The following is a 23,012-nucleotide window of genomic DNA, read 5'->3' on the forward strand; positions in this document are numbered from 1 at the left end:
TCACTGCCATAGGTATCTGAGTTAAGTGGTGAGCAGATAATACTTATGGGAAATGTCTCCAGAATAATGATGAAAATGACTATATTGGAGAAGTGTTTAGTGCAGAATGCAAATTACAGAAAGGAGAATGACTCTGTAGATCAGAATGATAATTGTAGGTGAATACAGCTGACAAGAAATGAGGAAGGCAAACCTAAAACAAATGGCAAAAGATTTCAAAACAAAAATTAGTTGATATTTTGCTAAAAATTTGGATGGAAGAACATTAAAGAATGGCTGATGGAAGAGATGAAGAATATCATGCACGGTATTAGGATGTACAGATGTGAATTCAGGGGATAGGCACAGTGGCTCACACCTCTAATTCCAATATTTCAAGAAGCCAAGGTGAGCCGATTACTTGATTTTAGGAGTTCCAGACCAGCCTAGGCAACAAAATATACAAAAAATACAAACAAATTAGCTGGGCATGTTGGCGTGTGCCTGTAGTCCCAGCTACTCAGGAGGCTAAGGATAGCTTGAGCCCAGGGAAGTGGAGGTTGCAGTGAACTGAGATTGTGCCACTGCACTCCAGCCTGCATGACAGAGCCAGACCCTGTCTCAATAACCAAAAAAAAGAATTCCCAGGGTTTCCTTGTGAATGGACTTCTGTATTCATTCTTGTACTCTGAACAAAGGAACTAAAACTAAAACTGATTCGTGTTTATACCATATCTGGCCCATAAATTCAACAGTAAATTTACATGTCTTTCAAAGAATGGGAAAAGCAGCTCCTAATTCTATTGAATTCTACCTAAGTCATATGTTTTTCTTTTTTTTCCTTTTAAAAAAAAAATTGAAATGTTGACATCCGAATTAGAGGCCATCCTTAATAACCAAGATGCTTTGTGTGTCACCTAAAGGTTAAGTTCCCTTATCCCAAGTGCGTGAGACCAAAAGTGTTTCATATTTCAGATATTTTCAGAGTTTGGAATATCTACATATGCATAAAAATAAATCTTTGGGAAGGGACTCAAGTCTAAACATGAAATTCATTTATTTTTCATATACACCTTATACCATATCCTGAAGGTAAATATTTTAAATAAGTTTGTGCATGAAACAAAATTTGTATACAACGAATCATCAGAAAGCAAAGATGTCACTATCTCATGTCAATGCTTAAGAAGTTTCAGATTTTCGAGCATTTTGGACTTGGGAGTATTTTGGATTTTGGATTAGAGATGTTTGACTTATATTAAAAATGACTATTTTATACTTACCACTCCCCCTACACATCGATCTCTATTTCTTTTCATTATGTCTGTGAATTAAAAACAAAGAACTTTTAGCAAATAGCTTGACTTCTACAAGATTCTTAAATTCTAAATGAGACTAGTTTTAACTCACCCAAAAATTCAGCATGTGAGTTTCGGCAGTGAAGAAACATTGGTAATTTTGTTTGTTCTGACAGTTCAAACTGTTTTTCAAAATATCTGCATAATGCAAAAAAAATTATCGTTACAAATTTTATTTTAGCATGAGAAAGGTAATTATGTCAAAAGATGTTTTAAATTAAAGGTATTTTATTCTCTAGAAATTACAGGACAAAAATTGTTACTATTTAAAGCACGTCAGAGTTTGAAAGGGGCTTTTATAACTTACAACTTCTGGAAAGAAATACTTCCTTTTCTGGGCTTACAAAATTATTTTCAGAAAGTAACACCAATGGCCCCTTGCCACTCAAGCTAGCTGAGCACCATCAGTGGGAGTCAACTCACCAAGTCAGAAGCCCGGCAGCGCCTCATCCTGCATGCTAATCTATTCCACTTTGCAACCAGTTTTTTATGTGCTGTTACAAACGAAGTTACTGCCACTGAGCAAAATGAACAAGGTTTCCCTCAAAAACAAAATTTAAGTATTTGCTAAATAGCAAATAACTCAATTATGCTATTTAAAAACCAAAATGGAAATTACATGATAAAGTGATAGCCCTGAGTATCTTAGAGTACTTTCTAAGAAGGTTTTCTCAAGTACCACACATCATTGTCTCATTTGATTTTCAAAATAACCTAAGGACAAAAGCTGGTGTCACAGAGGTATAGTACTTTGTCCAAGATAACAATACATGGCATGGCCAACTTGAAACCAGAACTTCAGTGCACTAATTCCAAGTCCCAGCATAAACGACAAAAGCCTGTTACGTTTTCAAGAAGCTTTCTTCTGGCCCCAGAGTATAATGACAATATTCGGAGGATATAATGAATGTTCATTCTGTTTGTTTTTTCACTTCAACACAGTGCTCCCTCTTGTTCTCACAAATGGTAGGTTCAGCTGAATCAGGATAACAGTTGGCTTATTATTTTCTTAAATGTGCTTACCTCTTCTAAGTACTTTAATTTGGGGATATAATTTCTCTGTTTAACTTAAACCTCTTTTGCTCTATTTTCCTATGTCATCTTTCCTGATGTGTAGGACTATTTTACCCCTTTGCACTCTTAAAGATGCTAAATTTTAAAATTTGAAATAGAAATGTACTTCTTAAGAAACAGTCTTCAGGCCAGGCGTAGTGGTTCAAACCGGTAATACCAGCATTTTGGTAGGCCAAGGTGGGCAGGTCACTTGAGGAGTTCAAGACCAGCCTGGCCAACATGGTGAAACCCTGTCTCTACTAAAAATACGCAAATTAGCCAGGTGTGTTGGCACACATCTGTAATCCTAGCTACTCAGAAGACTGAGGCATGAGAATCACTTGAACCCAGGGCCAGAGGCTGCAGTGAGCTGAGATTGCATCACTGCACTCCAGCCTGGGTGATGGAGCAAGACTCTGTCTCAAATAATAATAATAATAATAATTAATTAATTAATTAAAAAAATAGAAACAGTCTTCCTAAAATTGGTGGTCTATGTCTTTATTACCAAATGTTTGGATCCTAAAATCCCCTTTTCAGATTCTGCTGGGTTAGAATAAGCAAAAATATTTTCCTTTCGTTAACAAAGTGCTGACATTTTGCAGTGTAGGAAATATTAATGAAACTTGGACAAAAAAAGTCTTTAATAATACCACCAGTCACTATTTCCAAAGCCTCTAAAGTAATCCAAATGTTAGCAATTAAGTGTGCTCTAGTCATTATGTCAACTTTACTAATGTATTTGGCTTGTGGCTACACACAGCAGGCAGTACTCTTCATTGTGTATACTGCTCTACACTGTACTGGTTATTTTTTCCACACACGATTCCATGGACCAAACCACATGACCAAGCTACGGATTAACAGTATCTAATGGTCGGATGGAAAATTGGCTTCCTATCTCAAGGTAAGCAAAAGTACAGTTTATGAAAATAACAGAGGCCAGCTGGGTGTGGTGGTTCATGCCTGTAATCCCAGCACTTTGGGAGGCGGAGGTGGGCGGATTGCTTGAGCTCAGCAGTCTAAGACCAACCTAGGCAACATGGTGAAACCCCACCTCTACAAAAAATACAAGAATTAGCCAGGTGTGGTGTCATGCACCTATAGTCCCACTTACTTGGGAGGTTGAGATGGGAAGATTGCTTGAGCCTAGTGAAGTCAAAGCTGCGGTGAGACATGATCACACCACTATACTCCAGCAGCTTGGATGACGGAATCAGACCCTGTCAGAAGCCCAAGCAATGGACTCACAGAATTTTACATCATTCAAGAAAAGAAAGGTCCCTGAATTCATACTAGCTAGGTATCATAAGGAAGCCATGTGGTAAAAAAAAAAAAAAAAAAAAAAAAAAATTATTCCTAATGATACAAATTGAGGATAATTAGTACTGAACAATAAATGACTATTATCTTTAGAGAAGAAAAACCCACATGGTAACTAGAAATAACAGCATAAGTTACAGGGTAGGAATTGGCATCTATTAAGAGACTTCTCAGCCCGTTTTACTCATTGACTTTTTTTGTAAAGTTCATAAATGAAAATCATTTTCCACTTGAGTTAGATTTGTTCATCTTAGTGAAGCTTCTGATTGTATTACTGCTTCTTACAGTTGAGGTTTAACTATCTAAGGACAAGAGCTGGAAGAGTTCAGCTTCAGAGCAGCAGTTGTTATTAATTAGGATCAAGGCAAATCCAAAAAGCCCAGTGAGTTACATGGGTATACCTCGACACAGGTAGTAATCCCTCCTCTGTAAGCTGCTTGATGGCAACATGGCCCCAACTGCTCCTCTCTAGGGTCCCCTAAGTCCCCAAAAGATTACTTTAAATCTTCTTGTTCTTTTTAAAAACCGCACAGTATTAACATTTTAAAGCCCTAAGAAAAATGCCCAAAACAAATTCACCTACTCAAGAGAACAGAGCTCTAAATTGCAACAAGGAAAGAAGTGTAGCATAAGGCCAGGAAAATGAAAATACAGGGTATGGCTTAAAGGATAAACTTTCCATAACTAGATCAGGCCTTTTCCTTGTCTTTACTCTTTGCTTCTCTTAGTCTTTAAAAAACACTTTTTCCAGAAGGCTGGGTGCTAAAACAAGAAAAAAATATTAAAAAGAAAAACTTTTAAAAGTTCCAAACAAAAACAATAGCTAGCATCTTCCTTTAGGGTGGTAATATTTCTAGTATGAATAATATAACAACAGCCATGATTGCATACATACTCTGTACCACTCACGCCAGTATGGGCTTTATGCACCTTATGTTAAGAAAGGTAGGCAGTAATCTCCCCATTTTAAAGGGGATATACAAAGGGGCAAACTGACACCAAGGACAATTATAAATCTCACCCAAAGATCTGCTGATTCCAAAGCTCATCCTTTTAAACATGGTTATATACACCGCCTTCACTTATCATCATTTTTCAGACACTATATCTATTGTATATTAATTTTTCTGTCTTGCCTCCTAATTTTCTATTTTTCTTTCCTCATACATCTCCTTTTTTCTGACTATATTTTTACTTAAAAACAAATCATGGCTGGGTGTGGTGGCTCACACCTGTAATCCTAGCATTTAGGGAGGCCGAGGCAGGCAGATCACTTGAGGTCTGTAGTTTGAAACGAGCCTGGCCAACATGGTAAAACCCCATCTTTACTAAAAACAACCATGTGCTCAGTACTGTGCTAAGTGCTATGGAGCTGTAACATGAGTAAGACTTGGTGTGTGCCTTTGAGGAACTCAAAGATACTAGTCTGCGGTGGGGAGGAAGGGATAACCTAAAACCAATTTCTGTACAACATGGTAAGTGCTGAAACAAGTAGAGTGCTGTGTACACAGAACAGGTTGCATGCTGTGAGTACACACTAGGAGAAAAGGAGTGAGGGGCAGAGGATGTGGGATCTGTTTCCTTAACAACAATCAAAATGTGATTGTTACTAGTATGTATATATATGTATTTTTTTGAGATGGTCTTGCTCTGTTGCCCAGGCGGAGTGCAATGGCACGATCTTGGCTCACCGCAACCTCCACCTCCCCAGTTCAAGCAATTCTCCTGCCTCAGCCTCCCGAGTAGCTGGGATTACAGGCACCTGCCACCACGCCCAGCTAATTTTTGTATTTTAAGTAGAGAAAGGGTTTCACCAAGTCGGCCAGGCTGGTCTTGAACTCCTGACCTCAGGTGATCTGTCCGCATTGGCCTCCCAAAGTGCTGGGATTACAGGTGTGAGCCACCACACCCGGTTGTTTTTTTTAACCAAGTCATTTGATGTTTTATTATTAAAAATTTTAAAATCTCAAGTAGAACTGTCTATCTTATCAAAATTTCCTCCCACATTAGTTTGTCAGTAGCTTATCCACTCTAGAAGAAGCCAATGTCACCTGCTGTCACCTTCAATCCTTCCCCAGAAAGTCAGTCCTTCCCTCTGTGGTTCACACACTTCAGTGACAGTAGTTCCAACCTATTTTCATTATTTACGTCCTCTCTTGTCCACAGAGGCGTTAAGGATAAAGTTTTATTCTTCTTTGTATCATGTTGAGGAGGCGCTCGGTAATCATTTACTGAATGAAAGAACCTCTCTATTAGCAATTAACACTTGGCAAGTGAGTTGAAGCACAAGTTGTGATATGCATATTCTAAGATCAGACACGATTTCAAATATGCTCTGATGATGGTGAATAATCTTCAGAAAAGTTAAATTAAACTGATACTGTCAATGTTTTCAATTAAACCTAAAACGGAGTTTAAAGTATTCAAGTTGCATTTTAGAATCAGTTCTAACTCATTTTAAACGAAAAGTCATATGGGCAAAAAACCTTGGGGACTCTGCCACTGCCCTTGCTCGTCATAACACACAGTCTATTAGACTTACAAGGCTCATCTTGGCCAAAAACAGACATTAAAGTTGAGGAATATGATCTGTGGGCTTAACCTAAAGAACTATTAAAGAGAACTATTTTCCTATTTCAATGTGAACATGAGAACTTTCAAAGTTAAGTGAGCTGGACTACATAATATTTGACAGAGGTACAGGGTTTTAGTAACCCTGCTAGTAACCCTGAGTTACTAGCATTACTCTAACCCATCCTATTCTACTTGGTGCTAGATCTTCACACTCCAGAACTCTGGAGCTTGAGGTCTAGGATATGACAGACTCTACTAGTAAATCTGCTCCTCACCCAGTGATTTTCAACCAATGGGGACATATCAGAATCCCACTTGTGGGGAACAGGGAGGGAAGGGGGAGGAAGTACACTTTCAGCATGTGTAATTTAAAAAATCCCTTCAGGCCACCAAGTCACTGGTTTAATCATATGCTCATACACCACATGACAAAATTATTCATTATTAAATATTATGATAGTATCTTAATAGAGATAGTATTATATCTATCTGGATAGTATCTTAAGAGAGAATCTGATCCTAATTCTTCTTTGTGTATAAGAAACTAAGGAGGACAGAGGATTGTTTATTCTTTAAGGTCTCTAGGGATAGATATACCTTACTCAAATTTCTGCATACTATGAGTTCTCAGCAGTGGCTGGCACACAGTGCTCCATAAATATTTGTTGAATGGATAAATAACTAAATTAACCCCATATAGAAGCTCAGTCTGTTTAATCATCTTCATAATTAAGATGTTTTTGAAATTTGACAAAATGCTTACGTTTTAAATTCAGACTGTAACCTAAGTTTTCTTTTCAATTTATAACACTCGCTCACCAGTATAATGACAGGAGGTCCAAATTTAGCTACAGGCAAGGGGTTATAGGAAATCCTACAGGGTGATGAGCTTTGGAGCTTTCTCAGAAGCCATGACCCAACATGGCTCCTATTAAAGGAATCTCGCAGTTCCAAACTAACAATATTCGACACCCAGCAAAAGTAAAATATGCTTTTCTAGCCTTGGTGATTGGTCCTATAATATTTTTGTGGGTTTTTTGTTGCTGTTTTTTTTTTTTTTTATTTTTTTTATTTTTAGAGACAGAGTCTCCTTATATTGCTCAGGCTTGTCTGGAGTTCAAGCAATTCTCCTGCCTCAGCCTCTCAAACAGCTGTGACTACTGGTAAAGGCTGCTGTGCCTGCTGCACTCCAGCCTGGGTGACAGAGACAGACTCTGTCTCAAAAAACAAAACAAAACAAAAAATCACATTGCCCAAAATAATTTAATTCATTCCACTGGAACTGTTCACATATGAATGCATCTGTTAAACAAACAAAAAATGTAAAGTCATGTAAAACTCATTCCTTATTTCTACCATGAAAATAAAATTAAGTGGTTCATCAACCAGAAAATGACATGCTTCCATCCCTTTGAATTACATGCAGGTATGCATGGAATTGGTTTCACTTAACTTCTGATATACAAAGGGAAAAACAAACATGTCCTGATGCTTAATCCAACTGTAGTCTCAACTGATAAAAGTTATTTTAAAATCACTCAAGATGTTACAAAAATTTGTAAAGTCAACAAATTTCCTTACTTGAGTTGAGTATCTTTGGGACAAAACTGTAGTCGGTCAAAATCTTTAAAAAGATAAAAAAGAATAATTATTCATAACTTATACAGAACAAATTATTTATTTTCAAACAAAGTCATTCTAAGAGGCCAGGCTGGCACTCACCAAGTCCACATTCTCCTATTGCCACAACTTTCCCTTTATTGCTTTCGGCAAGATTTAGCAACTCCTTTAAGTAAAGATCAGGGTTATTCTTTTCAAATTCACCACATCTTGTAGGATGACATCCAACGGTACTGAAAAACAGATCTAACACAAAATGTCTTAGGATTATTTTCAAAGTATTTTCTTATATTTATATTTATTATGATTTTTAGAGGATATCAAGTAATTTCAACTGGTTTTCAACAATGGCAATAAATTATTCAAATGATAAGAACTGCATTATGTTAATTATATGACAATTTCTGGAATACCTAAACAAAGTAGGATATGAATATGAAAATTGCTTTAATGTATTAATAAAATAATTAATTCAACTTTTTCTAAAGCTTGGCATTTAGGGCTGTAGAATGCAAAGTGAACTTTTTTTCTGAGACAAGGTCCCACTGCGTCACCCAGGCTGGAGTGCAGTGGTGCTATCACTGCAGCCTTGACCTCCTGGCCTCCAGTGATTCTCCCACCTCAGCATCCCAAGTAGCTGGGACTACAGACACATGCCATCATGCCTGGCTAACTTTAAATTGCTTTTTTTGTTGTTGTTGAGACAGGGTTTCACTACGTTGCCTAGGCTGGTCTTGATCTCCTGAGCTCAAGCGATCCACTTCCCAAAGTGCTGGTATTACAGGCCTGAGCCACCATGTCCAGCACTAATTTTATCTTTTATATTCACCAGTGATGTGACTATCTTGATTTGTATATTTTTGTTTGTTTAACACCAATTATTCCATTATTGATTTATGTATTTAATATAGCAATAAAAATGTATTCCCTTAAAAAGGTTAATAGTGGGGGTGATTTAAAGAGGTGGAAAGCGGGATTTGTTTTTCTAATAAAAGAATGAGGGCCAGGTGAGGTGGCTCATGCCTGTAATCCCAACACTTTGGGAGGCTGATGTGGGCGGATCATGAGGTCAAGATAACGAGACCATCCTGACCAACGTGGTGAAACCCCCTCTTCAGAAAAATAAATAAATAAAAAGAATGAGGTTTACTTATTTGGAGGATACTCTGACAGCTTTACTTACATAGAATACAAATGGGGAGTCAAAAATACTTTTTGAATGGCTTAGCTGAGCCTGAACCTTGGGAGAGGTATCAAGCCTTCCAGGGGCTCTCATGCAGATGTTTACAAACATTTACAAACAAAGGAAGCAGCACTTTTAAAGCTGTAAGAACACAAGTTACATGGAGAGGAGTGGAAAAGCGCTGATAATGGAGGTGGGAGAACTTTAAAAAGCATAGATGTTTGGGGATAAAAAGTTCTTATATCTCAAAAACTCCCTGGAAGATATTCTATCTTTAATCTCTAAGAAAAAGTGTCAATGGATCCTAAAGAGAAGTGTGCATTTTAGAGAGATTTCCACAAAAATATAGCTTTTAGTAAGTTTTCAAACATACAGTATCTTAAATTACAAAATTTAAAAATTACGTAGAATGTTTAATTCCTCAGTGACTAGCACATAAGATATGCAAAAGAAGTTAGCCGGGCACGGTGGCTCACACCTGTAATCCCAGCACTTTGGGAGGCCAAAGAGGGTGGATCATGCGGTCAGGAGTTCAAGACCAGCCTGGCCAAGATGGTGAAACCCCATTTCTACTAAAAATATAAAAATTAGCCAGGTGTGGTGGTGGGCGCCTGTAATCCCAGTTACTCGGGAGGCTGAGGCAAAGAATTGCTTGAATCCAGGAGGTGGCGGTTGCAGTGAGCCAAGATCACACCATTGTACTCCAGCCTGGGCAACAAGAGCAAGACTCTGTCTCAAAAAAAAAAAAAAAAAAAAAATTAAATACGTGAATGCCAGATAAAAGAGGTTTTACGTAACTAGGAATCCTTTAATGATCATTCCTAAAACATTTAAGATTTTAAACAAATGCAAAATATATGAACATAAAGCGAGCATATGAGGGATTATACAGCACTATTATTTGCATTCCTGGTACCCTGAACAGTATCTGGTCCACCTACTAAAAATTTAATTAAATGATCCTTCACAGCTTAAGTTAAAAAAGAGTAAATAAAAAGCAACTTGTATTTTTAACACGTTAAAACACACACACGAATTCCATATCAAAAACACCTGAGGTTATATTGTGTACCTGGAGAACTTTATTCTCATTAACTGAAATCTTAAAATAATCTTTGTTTAGTACTATGAAATGGTTTTATAAACATCTGATATATCAATGAGTACTTTGAATTTCATCATCTTAATCATGTCCCATTGAAATTAGTCAGTTTTCCTGTTGTTTCCACAGTCTTGATCCATTGTATTGTACCTGAAGCAGTTTTCAGAAAGACTTCTTCAAAATTACTTAATTCCTATTTTTTTTGGTAAAAGTAATATGAAGATACCATTTGTTTGTGCCAAATGCAGTGCATCTTTACTGTCTTGTAGGTTTCCACCTGTAATCATAAACTGAAATAGAAAGAAATAAAATAAGCTGACGTCAACAAGTTTCCTAAACATGCCTTCCTACCACTTCCTTATTCCAGAATGCTCTTTCCCTGTGACTGCCACACACAGAAGCCACAGACTGCCTCTGTTTAAAATTCAGCTGGGAGATTACCTCCTATGCAGAGTAGTACCTGACTACACCTCAGGGATGTATGTATGTAGGTGTGTGTGCATGTAGAGGTATAGATTTCATCACTAGACTCTGTTAAAATGTATTTACAATGTCTATCTTTCCTACTAGACAAGGAGTTCCTTGAGGATAGAGATCAGGTGTTATGAAAGAGTGAATAATTAAATCAGTGATTCAATAGTGCTGACTGACTAAACAGTTCTCCAAGTGTAATCTGGTAACTCCCAGTACATATGTGAAGTCAAAACTATTTTCATAATAATAATAAGACACTTTCTTTTTCACCCTCACTCTATTGCAAATGTCCATAGGTATTCAAGAAGCTACACAATATGTGATACCACCACAGACTAAATACAGAAAAAGATATGAAAATTCAGCAGGCTGGCTGGGCGTGGTGGCTCATGCCTGTAATCTCAGCACTTTGGGAGGCTGAGGAGTGTGAATCATGAGGTCAGGAGTTCAAGACCAGCCTGGCCAAGATGGTGAAACCCCGTCTCTACTAAAACTACAAAAATTAGCCAGGCATGGTGGCAGGCGCCTGTAATCCCAGCTACTCAGGAGGCTAAGGCAGAGAACTGCTTGAACCCGGGAGGCAGAGGTTGCAGTGAGCCAAGATCGCACCACTGCACTCAGCCTGGGGGATGGAGTGAGACTCCATCTCAAAAAAAAAAAAAAAATCAGCAGGCTTCTATTAACCCAGTTATTAGAGATTTGAAAAAACATAAAACTATACTCATGTTGTTAAATTTTTTTTGTTCTGGAATATACTTATTTTTCATAAAAATATTCCATTTATGGTATCAAGTAGTTTCTTATTATTTTAAAATAATAAAGTTTTTTGTTTTAATTTTTAGTATAGTAAATATCAGTAGATAAGGCTCACAGAAACAAAACCTCTTTGGGTGTCCTCAATAACGAGAGCAAAAGGTTTGAAAATCAATGAGTTAATGCATACTAATGAATTATCTGTAGGAAAACATATGGCTTTTGGCAAATAAGCACACTTCTACACAGACAACCATTAGGGTCCACCCAGTAATTAGAATGCCATCTTTCCTAATCTGTTAAAATGAAAATGTCACTGAAGAGTTATGTGTTGATAGAGAACTGAAGCAGTGCTGTGTAAGGGGCACGTTCTTCTCAAGATGTGATTCAAGCACAATGATATATATTTTTGTAAAGCATACTTCAAGAGTCTTAACAAAAATGAATAATTCATTCTAGGTACTTATGAAGAAAACGTAAAACAAGATAGAATTGCAAATGATAAACAGATGTTTTCATATAGCTATTTAAACCTTCAATATGATTAGACACTGAGTATCCATTCAGGAAACACACAGCCATAATTACATCCTTGACTGTCTGTAAAACGTAAGATATAAGGCGCCTATAATCCCAGCATTTTGGGAGGCCAAGGCGGGCAGATCACCTACGGTCAGGAGTTTGAGACCAGCTTAGCCAACATGGCGAGACCCCATCTCTACTAAAAATACAAAAATTAGCTGGGCGTGGTGGCGGGCCCTTGTAGTCCCAGTTACTTGGGAGGCTGAGGCAGGAGAATCGCTTAAACCCAGGAGGCAGAGGTTCAGTAAGCTGAGATAGTGCCACTGCACTCCAGCCTAGGTGACAGAGTGAGACTCTGTCTCAAAAAAAAAAAGATATAAGACATTAATAAAAATATTGGGAAAACTTTCTTGTTACTAACATACCTAAAACTTTAATACTAGAACAAATGCCTACATCCAGTATTTAAATTATGTAAAATACTAACCAAGTCTACTTTTTATTTTACCTGTAACTTTTCTAAATAGACGATGAATGGCAAGACTAGAGGGCATCATCTCCTCTCCCAGTGTATAAGATGATAACAATGATGATGATCTCAGGGTGGTGGCTTCTATCATACATATAATGAAGGTTGTTTCTTTTATGCCAGGTATAATACCAAATGCTTTACATTGAATATTTTATTTAGCCTTCATAACAACTCTATTAATTAAATACTATCATCATTCTCATTTTACAGATGAGAAAACTGAATTCTAGTGAGATAAAATACCCCAGGTTATAAAGCTAAGAAAAATGAAGCAGGGGCTGGATACCAGGTTTGTTACACCTTAACTATGCTCTTAACTACTACAACATAAATGCAAGGTATTGAGTTAAATTTCAGTTTGGAACCATGACCAAGGAAAAATCACTTCAGTTCTGTCATTCCTAAGAGTGTGTGTGTGTGTGTGTGTGTGTGTGTGTGTGAATAAACATTAAGATTAAATTACTCATTGCTGAAACATGAAAATTTAGGAGCTTAGTATTTCAGAGTTTGCAGAAAAGCACTGTTTAAAGTGATTTTCCAAGCAGAGTGACTGCATAATGAGAAATGAATGTAACGTCTATCTTTTCATATTATTTGTGAATAATAACAAATAAAAGTTTAGAATTGAAGACTGCAGAACTTATTTAGCCACCAATGTCACTTTCCAAAACAGGTTATTCAACTTGGAGGCAGAGCACACTATGGAATTCAACCTTATTTCTTATGTGTATATGTGGGCTAGCTCCCTGTTTTAAAGCTAATTTAAAGAAATATCTATTCATTTGCTTACTAGAACTCTCTTTAAAAAAAAAAAACCGGAGGCATTTTATTTCCGTAAAAATTAAAGTATTATCTCTGTTATTTGAAATGGTATACCCTAACTATAAATAGCCACACTTGGTGTCAGATACATGTCTTTTTGACTATTACTTAATTCTGACAAATGCTAAGTTATGTTATAAAATTGATTAAAAGTGGCCTCTTAAGAAGCCTGGTAATTCACATAGGTTTAACAATTTTTTTTTCAAAGAGGTTTTGCCATTTATCATATATAAGAACTATACATGAGGTTTGTGTAACTTAAATTGCTATCAACAGAATATTTTGATATTTTATTTCAATTAACTTTCTAATATCACAAGTAGACAATATGTACCCCAAGTGTGGCATTGGTTTATTCCCTTGTACTTTGCAAAATTTTAACTAAAATTTAGTTAAAAAATAAATTTAAACAATCTCAAGAATAACAAAACAGATGTTACCTTTTTAACACCAATCTCGACAGCTCTCCCTATTACATCCTGTAAGTCATCTGTAAAAGAGAAACTCCATATGAAGAAAACCTGGGAGATAACAATTTGACTTTTTTTTTTAGCTTTTGGGCAAATGGCTATTTGAAGTTTTATACTCGAAACTGTAAACTTCTACAGGTAAGAAGGCCTTGATTAAACTGTATTATAAATGTTCATGATCATGGTTTATCAATATACGTGTTTCACTCTGTTTAGTGGTTTTTTTTTTTTTTTTTTTTTGAGGCGGAATTCATTCTTTTTGCCCAGGTTGAAGTGCAATAGCATGGTCTCAGCTCACTGTAACCTCTGCCTCTGGGTTCAAGCAATTCTCTTGCCTCAGCCTCCCAAGTACCTGGGATTACAGGCACACACCACCACGCCTGGCTAATTTTTTTGTGTTTTTAGTAGAGATGGGGTTTCACCATGTTGGCCAGACTAGTCTTGAACTCCTCACCTCAGGTGATCTGCCCACCTTGGCCCCCCAAAGTGCTGGGATTACAGGTGTGAGCCACCGCCCCTGGCCATGGGTTCTTTATTATTTCAATTTTAAGAGTGGATTATGTTGCCCAGGCTGGTCTTGAACTCCTGTGCTCAGGCAATCCTCCCACCTCAGACTCCCAAAGTGCTGGGATTACAGGTGTCAGCCACAAGGCCAAGCTTGGATTATGCTTTTCAAGATCTCCTGAGGCAGAAAATTTGTCTTCAAGGAGAAACTATTTGCCTTAATAAAGGAAATACTTACCTTGATGCTTTTGAACCCCCCTATAAATTCCTCTGAACACAGGGTCAGTCAAGTTGATACCAATATCTGTAGAAAGCAAAAATCGCTGATTAATCATTGAGTCTCTACTCGAAACTTCTACTTACATAAAAGCTTCTATTACTAAACTTGTTGTTCACACACTTATTTGCTCAAACAATATCCAAGTGCCTACCACTTGTCAACCTATTTGCTAGAAGCATGGGACATGAAGATGAATAGGATATAATTCCTGCTTTCCAGAAACTCACTGCAGAATTGGTAAGGCAGATCCATTATCAGACAATCATGAAATATTAGAAGTAAACACTGGTACTATGGGACACAGAAGAGGCTTCCAGAAAGAAGTAATCATTGAACTGAATCTTAAAGGATGAGTGACTATTATCCTGTGGAAGAGAAGTAAGTGCAGACAGGAAGCAGGAAGAGCAAAGCCTTCAGGAGAGGAAAGAGCACAGTGCTTGTAAAGAGCTACAGGCTGTTCCGGCTGCTGGAGAGAACAATTGGCCCTTTGTATTTCTTGGATTTGGATCTGCGGATTCAGCCAACCACAGGTCCACTGAAAATATTAGAAAATAAAAATAACAATACAACAATAAAAAATAATATAAACAAAAGCACAGTAAGGTATAAAAACCATTTATATAGCATTTACATCAATTAGGCATTTTAAGTAATCTAGACATGATTTAAAGCACACATGAGAATATGCATAGGTTATAGGCAAACACCATGCCATTTTATGTAAGGGATTTGAAGATCTGAGGGTTGTGGTATCTGCAGGAGGTCCTGGAACCAGTCTCCTGCTGATACTGAGAGGTCAGAAGATGCCAGATCCAGCTATGGTACAGACACCTGTCTTTAAAATACTGGATGCAACAGGGAGCTCTGTCTTGCTATAAAATATAAGGGAACACGGGGAACAAGATATCAACTTAGACTGTCATTAGTCACAGGCAAGAAAAAAAATGCCTCCCTTATTTAAAATATACATCATTTAGCTTTTAGCAGAAGGAGAATCTTAAAATTTGCAGTGGTGGTAGGCAGCTGATTATCAACAGACTCCCTACATTATTTCTGTTAAGTTTCAGCTTCTTGGTATGTTCTCATTCTAATTTCTGCCAAGCTGGTCCCAAGGAATGTCTGCTCCAACAATAAGACACACCTTGAAAGTGAATGGGAATTTAGAGAATTTAAGAGATGTGGAGAGTATTTCAGGCATTTGAAACAACAGGGGAAAAAGTAAAATGTGGAAAACTACAAAGATATTTGGGCACCAACATGTCAACAAAGATGGGTGGGGTGATGAATTCACAACTGGCACCCTTTAATTAGAAGGGCTATTAACATACAAACATCACCTAATACTATACATACAGTACAGGGGTTCCGTGGAATGGCCCAATCAGAAGAATTACTATCTAGTTTATTTATAAGTAAGGAAAGGAAATTAGATAAAGGGGGCAGACTGAGAAAGGAAACCCAGGAAAGAGAGGAGAGGCTTTTCTGCCTAAAATAATCCTTCACAGAGGTTTAGTCTAGGGTCACCGACCGTCACTGCTCATTAGGAAAAGAGAAATGTTTTGTATCTCTTCTAGACCATTTCCGCTTTGTACAGTGTTAAGCAAACAATTATTCATAACGCTTGTCAAAGACTTTGAGGAAGCCTTTATTCAAGAGAGACTACTGACGGCAGTGAGGGTTTTGCAGAAGGGAGGGACTGGGCTCAATTTTGAATATAAGGACAAGTGAACATTTATTGCCACCAAGTAGAATGGGGATCAACAGATGAAAAATTACTAAGAGGAAACATCAAAGGTAAGGGAAGACTGTGGGTATGCTCAACTTGACGGACTCCTGCTGAAGGCAGGACAGAGTGATAGGATACCAAAGATGGGGGATAAGGAAGTGATCACATAGCAAGGTAGGGATTTTCACGAAACTGACCTACAGAATTCCAGCTAAAACTGAACCCAGTGGGCCATGGACAAAGCCTAAGGTTGGGGCCTACTCCAGAAGCCAAGTCAGGGCAGTCTAATTCAGGCTTCAAAGCAGAGTCTTTGTCGGCAGTAAAGAGATTTGAATTTTTCCAAAGCAAAAGCAATCTTTCACTAGAATACAAAGTGAAAAACAGACGGAATTGAGAAGTGTGCAAATTTACCAAGTAAACATTTCTGATTCCAATTTTAAAAGCTAATTGAAGATTAGCTTGGAGGCTTAGTTTATAAAGCCATTCCTTGCTGCCCTAACAGGAATGAGTGTTAAGGGAAGGCTAAATTGTTCTACAATGCCTACCTTGAAGCAGATGCTGGCTGAGGTCTACTCTAGGTGATACTACTTTCTCTTAGAACTGGCTTCTGAAGGGTCAGTTGTTCAGGCCCTGAATCACAGTGTACCTTCGAAATGCAGATTTGGATCCAGGTGTGTCTTGGCCTTTAGGATGCCCTGCACTGGCTCAGTAACCAATTCCTTCCCTCTTCTCTGAGAATCTCTGGTGACTTACAGCCTTCTGACACATGGTTTGCCTACAGTGTATTCCTTAGCCAGTTGTTAATAGCTGTTTCTGTGCTTTGATGAACATTCTGCTTCACCTAAGCCAGGAGGTTCGGTGGCAAGTATCCTTTTCTGGATTCTGTGTTTCACAGCTGTTTCCTTTAAGAAGTTTTTTTCTCTCCTATAGGGAACAACCTCTGAGACAAACCACTTCCTCACCTACCTAACCACTAGCAAATACCTGCAGAGTGATTAAGATAATTAACAAATAAATACAGAAGGGCCAAAGAAAAGTTCAAACTGATCACTAAAACTATTCCATCTGTGAACAAGTTCCAAGAAATACAATAAAATGGAGAAAGTACAATTATGCAGGTATGGAAAGAAAATGGGCTTTGGATGCCACAATTTCTGGCATTGCCAATTATAAGCTAAATAATGGTGGAGAAACAACAAAGTTAATGCCAACAAAATTTATAGTGATTCCCTTATGCCTATATGTAGTATTGGGATGCGAGATTAAAATAATTCACCAAGACAAAAGTATGCCAAATTGCAGGGTCTTTATTGCCGGCGACCGCGGAGGACTCACGTCTCTCTAACCCGCGGCCACGAGGGGAGAGTGTCAAGGCTTTTTATACCCGAAAGACCACCTTGGGAGTGGGGTTGAGGAGCGGGGAGGGGGATCAACGGGCCCCAGACATTCCGAGGGCTGGTGGATTCTGTAAATCATCTCCTGGGCAGGGACGGGGGTGGGGGCCTCCGGACATTCCGAGGGCTCCGGGGCTTATTGTCACTTTAATTGCTACATAAATGATTCACAAAAGTCAAGACAAACATTAGTTTACATATTGGGTACCGACAAAAGTCAAGATAAACGTTAGTTTACATATGGTTTGGGTACCGGTGGAAATTACAGATCTTAGTTCACAGGGGCCAAGATGAGATTAGCTTGGGCTGTGCATTCTGATAAGCAAAGGCCAGCAATTCTATCAGTTACTGATGAGAAAGGTAAACAACTTCACCTGGTGGGCATTATCCAGAGCAGACTAGCAGTCTTATTTACAGAAACCAAGTCAGCAGTTATTGCAAGGAGAATGGGGCAGTTATTACAACTCATTTTTGGAGACACAGCTTTGTCTTATAAAATGGCGTTGCTCAGGTTCTGGCTCTAGGCCAGCTATAGCACATATAAATAGTTCAGCAACTGTGATAGAATAAATGGGAACAGAAATGAAGAAGGGGAACTTCTCAACCTCACTAATAATACATTTATAACTTTTCCTCAATTTTTCCCTTATCCTATTAATATTTAGAAATTTTGTCAGATCCCACTTCTCCTGCCTGTAATAATGCTCATACTTACTTGCACCACATACTGTTAATGCAATATCTCGTTTTGTGTCTTCTAGAATACAACAATTTCAAACCAAAATGTTACTGCAGTGAGGACAACAGCCACTAAAAGAACTCCATGACTCTCTTTTGGAGGCAGCAGGACAAAATTTTTAGGCTGCAAACGCTGTTCCCCCATGGTCCTACAACTCTGCCCAATTTAATTCCCAACCCAAAGATCTGGGCCCATGTAACTTCCTAACAGTCCTAGGTAGGGCCAACTCTATACCCCTGGTCAGCAGGTCAGCTAGAAGATGAGACCTTCACCCACATGCCCAAGATTTGTCACTGTTGGCTCTGTCAGGAAGGGGGAATGTGGAGTCGGGATTAGGGGAAAGGAGTCAGGCTGGTGGGACCAGGGGAAAGCAAAGAGGTAACGTACATACCTCACAGACTTCCTGCTTCTTATCAAATACTTTGGCTGACAGAAGAATGCCAAGTTAGCTCCCTACCTTGGTGTTATCAGTACTGCATGTGGCACTCTGTAGCCTAAGAACCATCCTATAAAATCTCCAGCAAGCCTTTATTTTCTTAGCTCCTCTTCTGCTGATTCCGACTGCTGCAACCTTGCAGTGCATTTTCATACTTTCTCTAATGAGTTTGCCTTTCTTTACTCACAACTGTCTTGGAAAATTCTTCTTTTCTTCTTTTTTTCTTGAGACAGAAACTCACTCTGTTGCCCAGGTTAGAGTGCAGTGGCATAATCACAGCTCACTGCAACCTCTGCCTCCCAGGTTCAAGCAATCTCTTGTCTCAGCCTCCCAAGTAGCTAGGATTATGGGTGCCTGCCACCACACCTGCCTAATTTTTTGTATTTTTAGTAGAGACAGGGTTTCACCATGTTCCCAGGCTGGACTTGAACTTCTGACCTCAGGTGCTCCACCCGCGTTGGCCTCCCAAAGTGCTGGGATTACAGGTGTGAGCCACTGTGGCCAGCCAGTCTTGGTAAATTCTTGTACCCTCACGCTGCTGGCCCAGATAGTCAAAGCTCATCCGCCATAAGTGTCTTTCTAAGCCTCAGTTTTCTCACTAGTGGGGTGGGCATAACATTTCTCCTTCCAGCAACAAAATGTGGTTCAAATCCAAAAACGAATGTGAAAGCATTTTGCAAATTAAAAGTCCTATTAACATGTAATTACTGGGAACAGCGTTATTATAAACACTGTAACACGCCAACAACAAATGGAATTTGAATCAGTGTTAGCTATACTGTCATACCACCTTAAGTAGTTAAGGCTCCCAATCCAAGAATGCATTATCAAACACCCAAATGTGAGTCAATATGTTTTGAACATTAAGACTCATGATGTAATCACAAAAATAAAGCCACTCAAAATCCTATTTAACTTGTTCAAAACGTTCTTATCTAGATTAAGGGATAGTGAGAAACAAAAACCTAGTAACTGAGAAATACAAGCACCTTCAAAATATCAAGCCCAGAAAGGCATTTAAAATGTTAACAGCAGTCCAAGCTCACTCCCCTTTGAGCTAAATAATTACTTCTGAAAGCCACCTGTTATGTGGGCTCTAGACTGACACCAAGTGGCCCTAAAATGCCATACACTGTCTAGTTCAACAATACATAGCCAATCACTAACCAATGTTATTTCGTAAACCAGTAAGAATCCCTGATTAACAATTTTTGTAACCACCCCCCTCCTTATGATTTTGTCCTTTAAAAGCTGAGCCTCTTTTTTGTTCTCGGGAGCACTCCCTAAGGCAACTTGGAAGTGTGTCCTGGGCTGCAGTCCTCAACTGTTGTGCTTGAATGAACTCTGTAAACTAGATTCTGACCTTTTTGATTATTTGAGGTTGACAATACTATCTTTTAAATTAAAAGTCTCTACTAGATGTATGCCTATTGGCATGTAAACTCAAAGTAGACAAATACTTTATGAAAACCAATGTCTAGTCAGATCCAGCTAAAGACAGTAAGTAGCTTGAAAAGCTAAGAAAGTAAGAGATACGGGTGGGAGGGAATGACAGGAAGAAAAACAAGGCGATGTGGAAAATTACTACTTCTGATTAGGGGAGGAAACTGAAGGATTCATACGTTCAGTAGCATGTCATCCTATATAGATCAGAAATGTTTCTTTTTCATAAATTTTTTTCAAATAGCTGGCTTGAAAAGCAGTACCTACTTTATTATTTAAGAGTTCTTCAAATATTGAGTTTTAGTTTTTAAAACAAAGAGTAGAAAACGGCACTGTTTGTAACCAGGAGAAAACCACAACTCTTAAGCTGAAGCCTCAGTATTTGGGCTCACTGAATCATGTCACATCACTGTCACTCGTGTGATCCAGGGATAATAAGGGACAGCAAATAGGGCACAATTTTTCTTTTTTAAAGATATTGCTAGTCTTTAGATATAACTTCAAGTTTATAGCAAATACAGGGGATTAGAGAACAAGCTCAATGATACTACTATTTAGCAAACGAACAAAGCCAGGACATAAGACTTTCTGTAGGATGTTGACTTAAAATCATGAGATCTATACATTAGGGAAGAGGGATGAGCTTTTTTTTTTTTTTTTTTTTGAGATGGAGTTTTGTTGCCCAGCTGGAGTGCAGTGGCGTGATATCTGCTCACCACCACCTCTGCCTCCCGGGTTAAGGCAATTCTCTTGCCTCAGCCTTCTGAGTAGCTGGATTTACAGATGCCTGCCACCATGCCTGGTTAATTTTTTGTATTTTTAGTAGATATGCAGTTTCACCATGTTGGCCAGGCTGGTCTCAAACTGCTGACATCAGGTGATCCACTCACCTTGGCCTCCCAAATTGCTGGGATTACAGGCATGAGCCACCATGCCCGGCCTTAGAACTGTCTTATATTGAGGTGCAACCTGCAGGCTGGGAAGCAGAGCCTTTGGCTGAGACCAAAACCAAGCATTTCAAGGGAAGAAGTGGGGAACAGTTTTACACTAAATGGGCTGCTAACGTACATATTTAACACATTATAGGAGGAGCTATGTCTATTCATGAAAGGTGGGCTTATGCATGTATGATAAACAAACATACATGTTACATAAACCCCATCTTCACTTTGGGGTGGAGATTTAACATTAAAATGCAGTAAAATTAAGCTTTATATGTCAAAAGGTGCATAGCCTAAGTAACCCAGCCAGAACTAGTCTGTGACTGGTGGTCATTTGTCAGGAAAGAATGTGCCATGAAACTGATGAGCTGTCATATCAAAACCACAAAAAATGAGAGGAGTCTGGGTGTGGTGTCAGGTGGTCAGCTGAAGTCAGCAGAGGAGTGAGTCTTCTGTTTCTGTTCCAGGGGTGGTTTCTACTTCATGCTTACAAAAAAAAAGTCTAGTATCGGTGAGGAAGTGGGTGTACTGAGGTGTGACCAACCTCTCATTTCATCATGGCTAGAGAACTTAGCTTTTAAAGTTTTTTGGGGGTCTCCTTGGTCAAGGTGGTGTCCATTCAGTCAGTCGGGTAGGGCAGGGGGATGCTTAGAATTTTATTTTTATTTCACATTTCCCACTTTTGGCCACGATTTAGTGTGGCAATGATCTGCTGCAGCCAGCACCAATGGCCAAATCTCTATTTTTTGTCCCATGCGTTGCCAGGGTGGTGTGGCTACCTGTCCCAGATCCATCTATTCCCTAGGATAGCCAATTGGACATCCTAGATCAGGAAGGAACAGAGACGGCAGGCACTCATTAACCCATAAGGCATAAGAGATATAAGAGCCAAAAGAAATGGCTACAGAATTAACTTGCCTCTAAGTTCTATGCACTGAGCCATCATAATTCTGATTGTAACAGGGGACTTCTTGCAGTCCTATCATAAGTAATTTAAATATTAAAAAAGAAAGTATGATGGAGACCACGAATATGACAAACACTTAGCAGCTTGAAAGGGATTTCCCAGGCCAGTTGGAAGCCAACTAAATATATCATTGAGAGTATTAGTAGTTCATACCTCTTGTAACCATTTAAGTTTGTTTGGATAGTCTTTCTCTAACAGTTGCTATTTCACCTTAAGTACTTATGTAAGTGTAACAGGAAGCATGAGCCAAACAACACCTTGTCTGGCTAGAAGAAAATCTACAGCAATTTTATTATCTAGTATTACTCAAGCCAAGGAGTTTAGAGACTTTGGTTGAGCTACAAGGCTTTTTGCAGCATCTGCAGCTTTCTGACCAATAGTGGCAAAGACTTTTCAAATCATATCCTTATCGGCATAAACCCCAACACTTGGAATTAATATTCCCAGGATGCTTTGATCTGTATCATCTTCATACCCTGCCAGCATAGGCCTTTTAGTTTAATAACGAAGAGAGGAAGTGGCTCCTTCTGTAAGTTTGTGTAAGGATAAGGGGGTTACAAAATATCCCAGCAAGCATGAACCTTCTAACTGTAGGCTGTCAAGGCAACAGTGTGCCCAAAGCTGTGCAGGTGGTTCAGACCCTATGCCACATACAAACACAAGCCTGAATGGGGGGCACAAGTGATACTCCTGATGATGTGTTCATTAGCAGATGCATTCATGGGGAGTGCTGACAACACCAAACTGAACCATGGGCCATTTCTCTTGCAAGCTTTCCAGAATCCACTCACATATTTTAAATGCAAATACTGTTGGC

General features: G+C 38.6%; 1 protein-coding gene and 1 long non-coding RNA gene across 7 annotated transcripts in view; one reads left to right on the top strand and one right to left on the bottom strand.

Moving 5' to 3' along the window:
- Nucleotides 1-23,012, bottom strand: part of TATDN1 (TatD DNase domain containing 1) — a 60,346-nt gene that overhangs the window by 28,344 nt on the left and 8,990 nt on the right. For all 6 annotated transcript variants that reach the window (XM_064384574.1, XM_064384575.1, XM_064384576.1 and 3 more), the window contains 7 exons: nt 14,508-14,573; nt 13,736-13,785; nt 10,419-10,482; nt 8,010-8,153; nt 7,869-7,911; nt 1,390-1,475; nt 1,263-1,303 (listed from right to left, as the gene is read on the bottom strand). In XM_064384574.1, the coding sequence (XP_064240644.1) occupies nt 1,263-1,303; nt 1,390-1,475; nt 7,869-7,911; nt 8,010-8,153; nt 10,419-10,482; nt 13,736-13,785; nt 14,508-14,573 (494 nt within the window). The remainder of the gene's footprint in view (nt 1-1,262; nt 1,304-1,389; nt 1,476-7,868; nt 7,912-8,009; nt 8,154-10,418; nt 10,483-13,735; nt 13,786-14,507; nt 14,574-23,012) is intronic.
- On the top strand, nt 12,150-18,145 carry LOC105716807 (uncharacterized). The gene is made up of 3 exons (XR_001107356.3): nt 12,150-12,762; nt 13,849-13,903; nt 17,206-18,145. It is a non-coding gene; the product is annotated as an uncharacterized LOC105716807 (long non-coding RNA).

Source organism: Aotus nancymaae, unplaced genomic scaffold (assembly GCF_030222135.1).
Source record: "Aotus nancymaae isolate 86718 unplaced genomic scaffold, 86718_ANA_hifiasm-v0.15.2.pri h1tg000036l, whole genome shotgun sequence".
Taxonomy (NCBI): Eukaryota; Metazoa; Chordata; class Mammalia; order Primates; family Aotidae; genus Aotus; species Aotus nancymaae.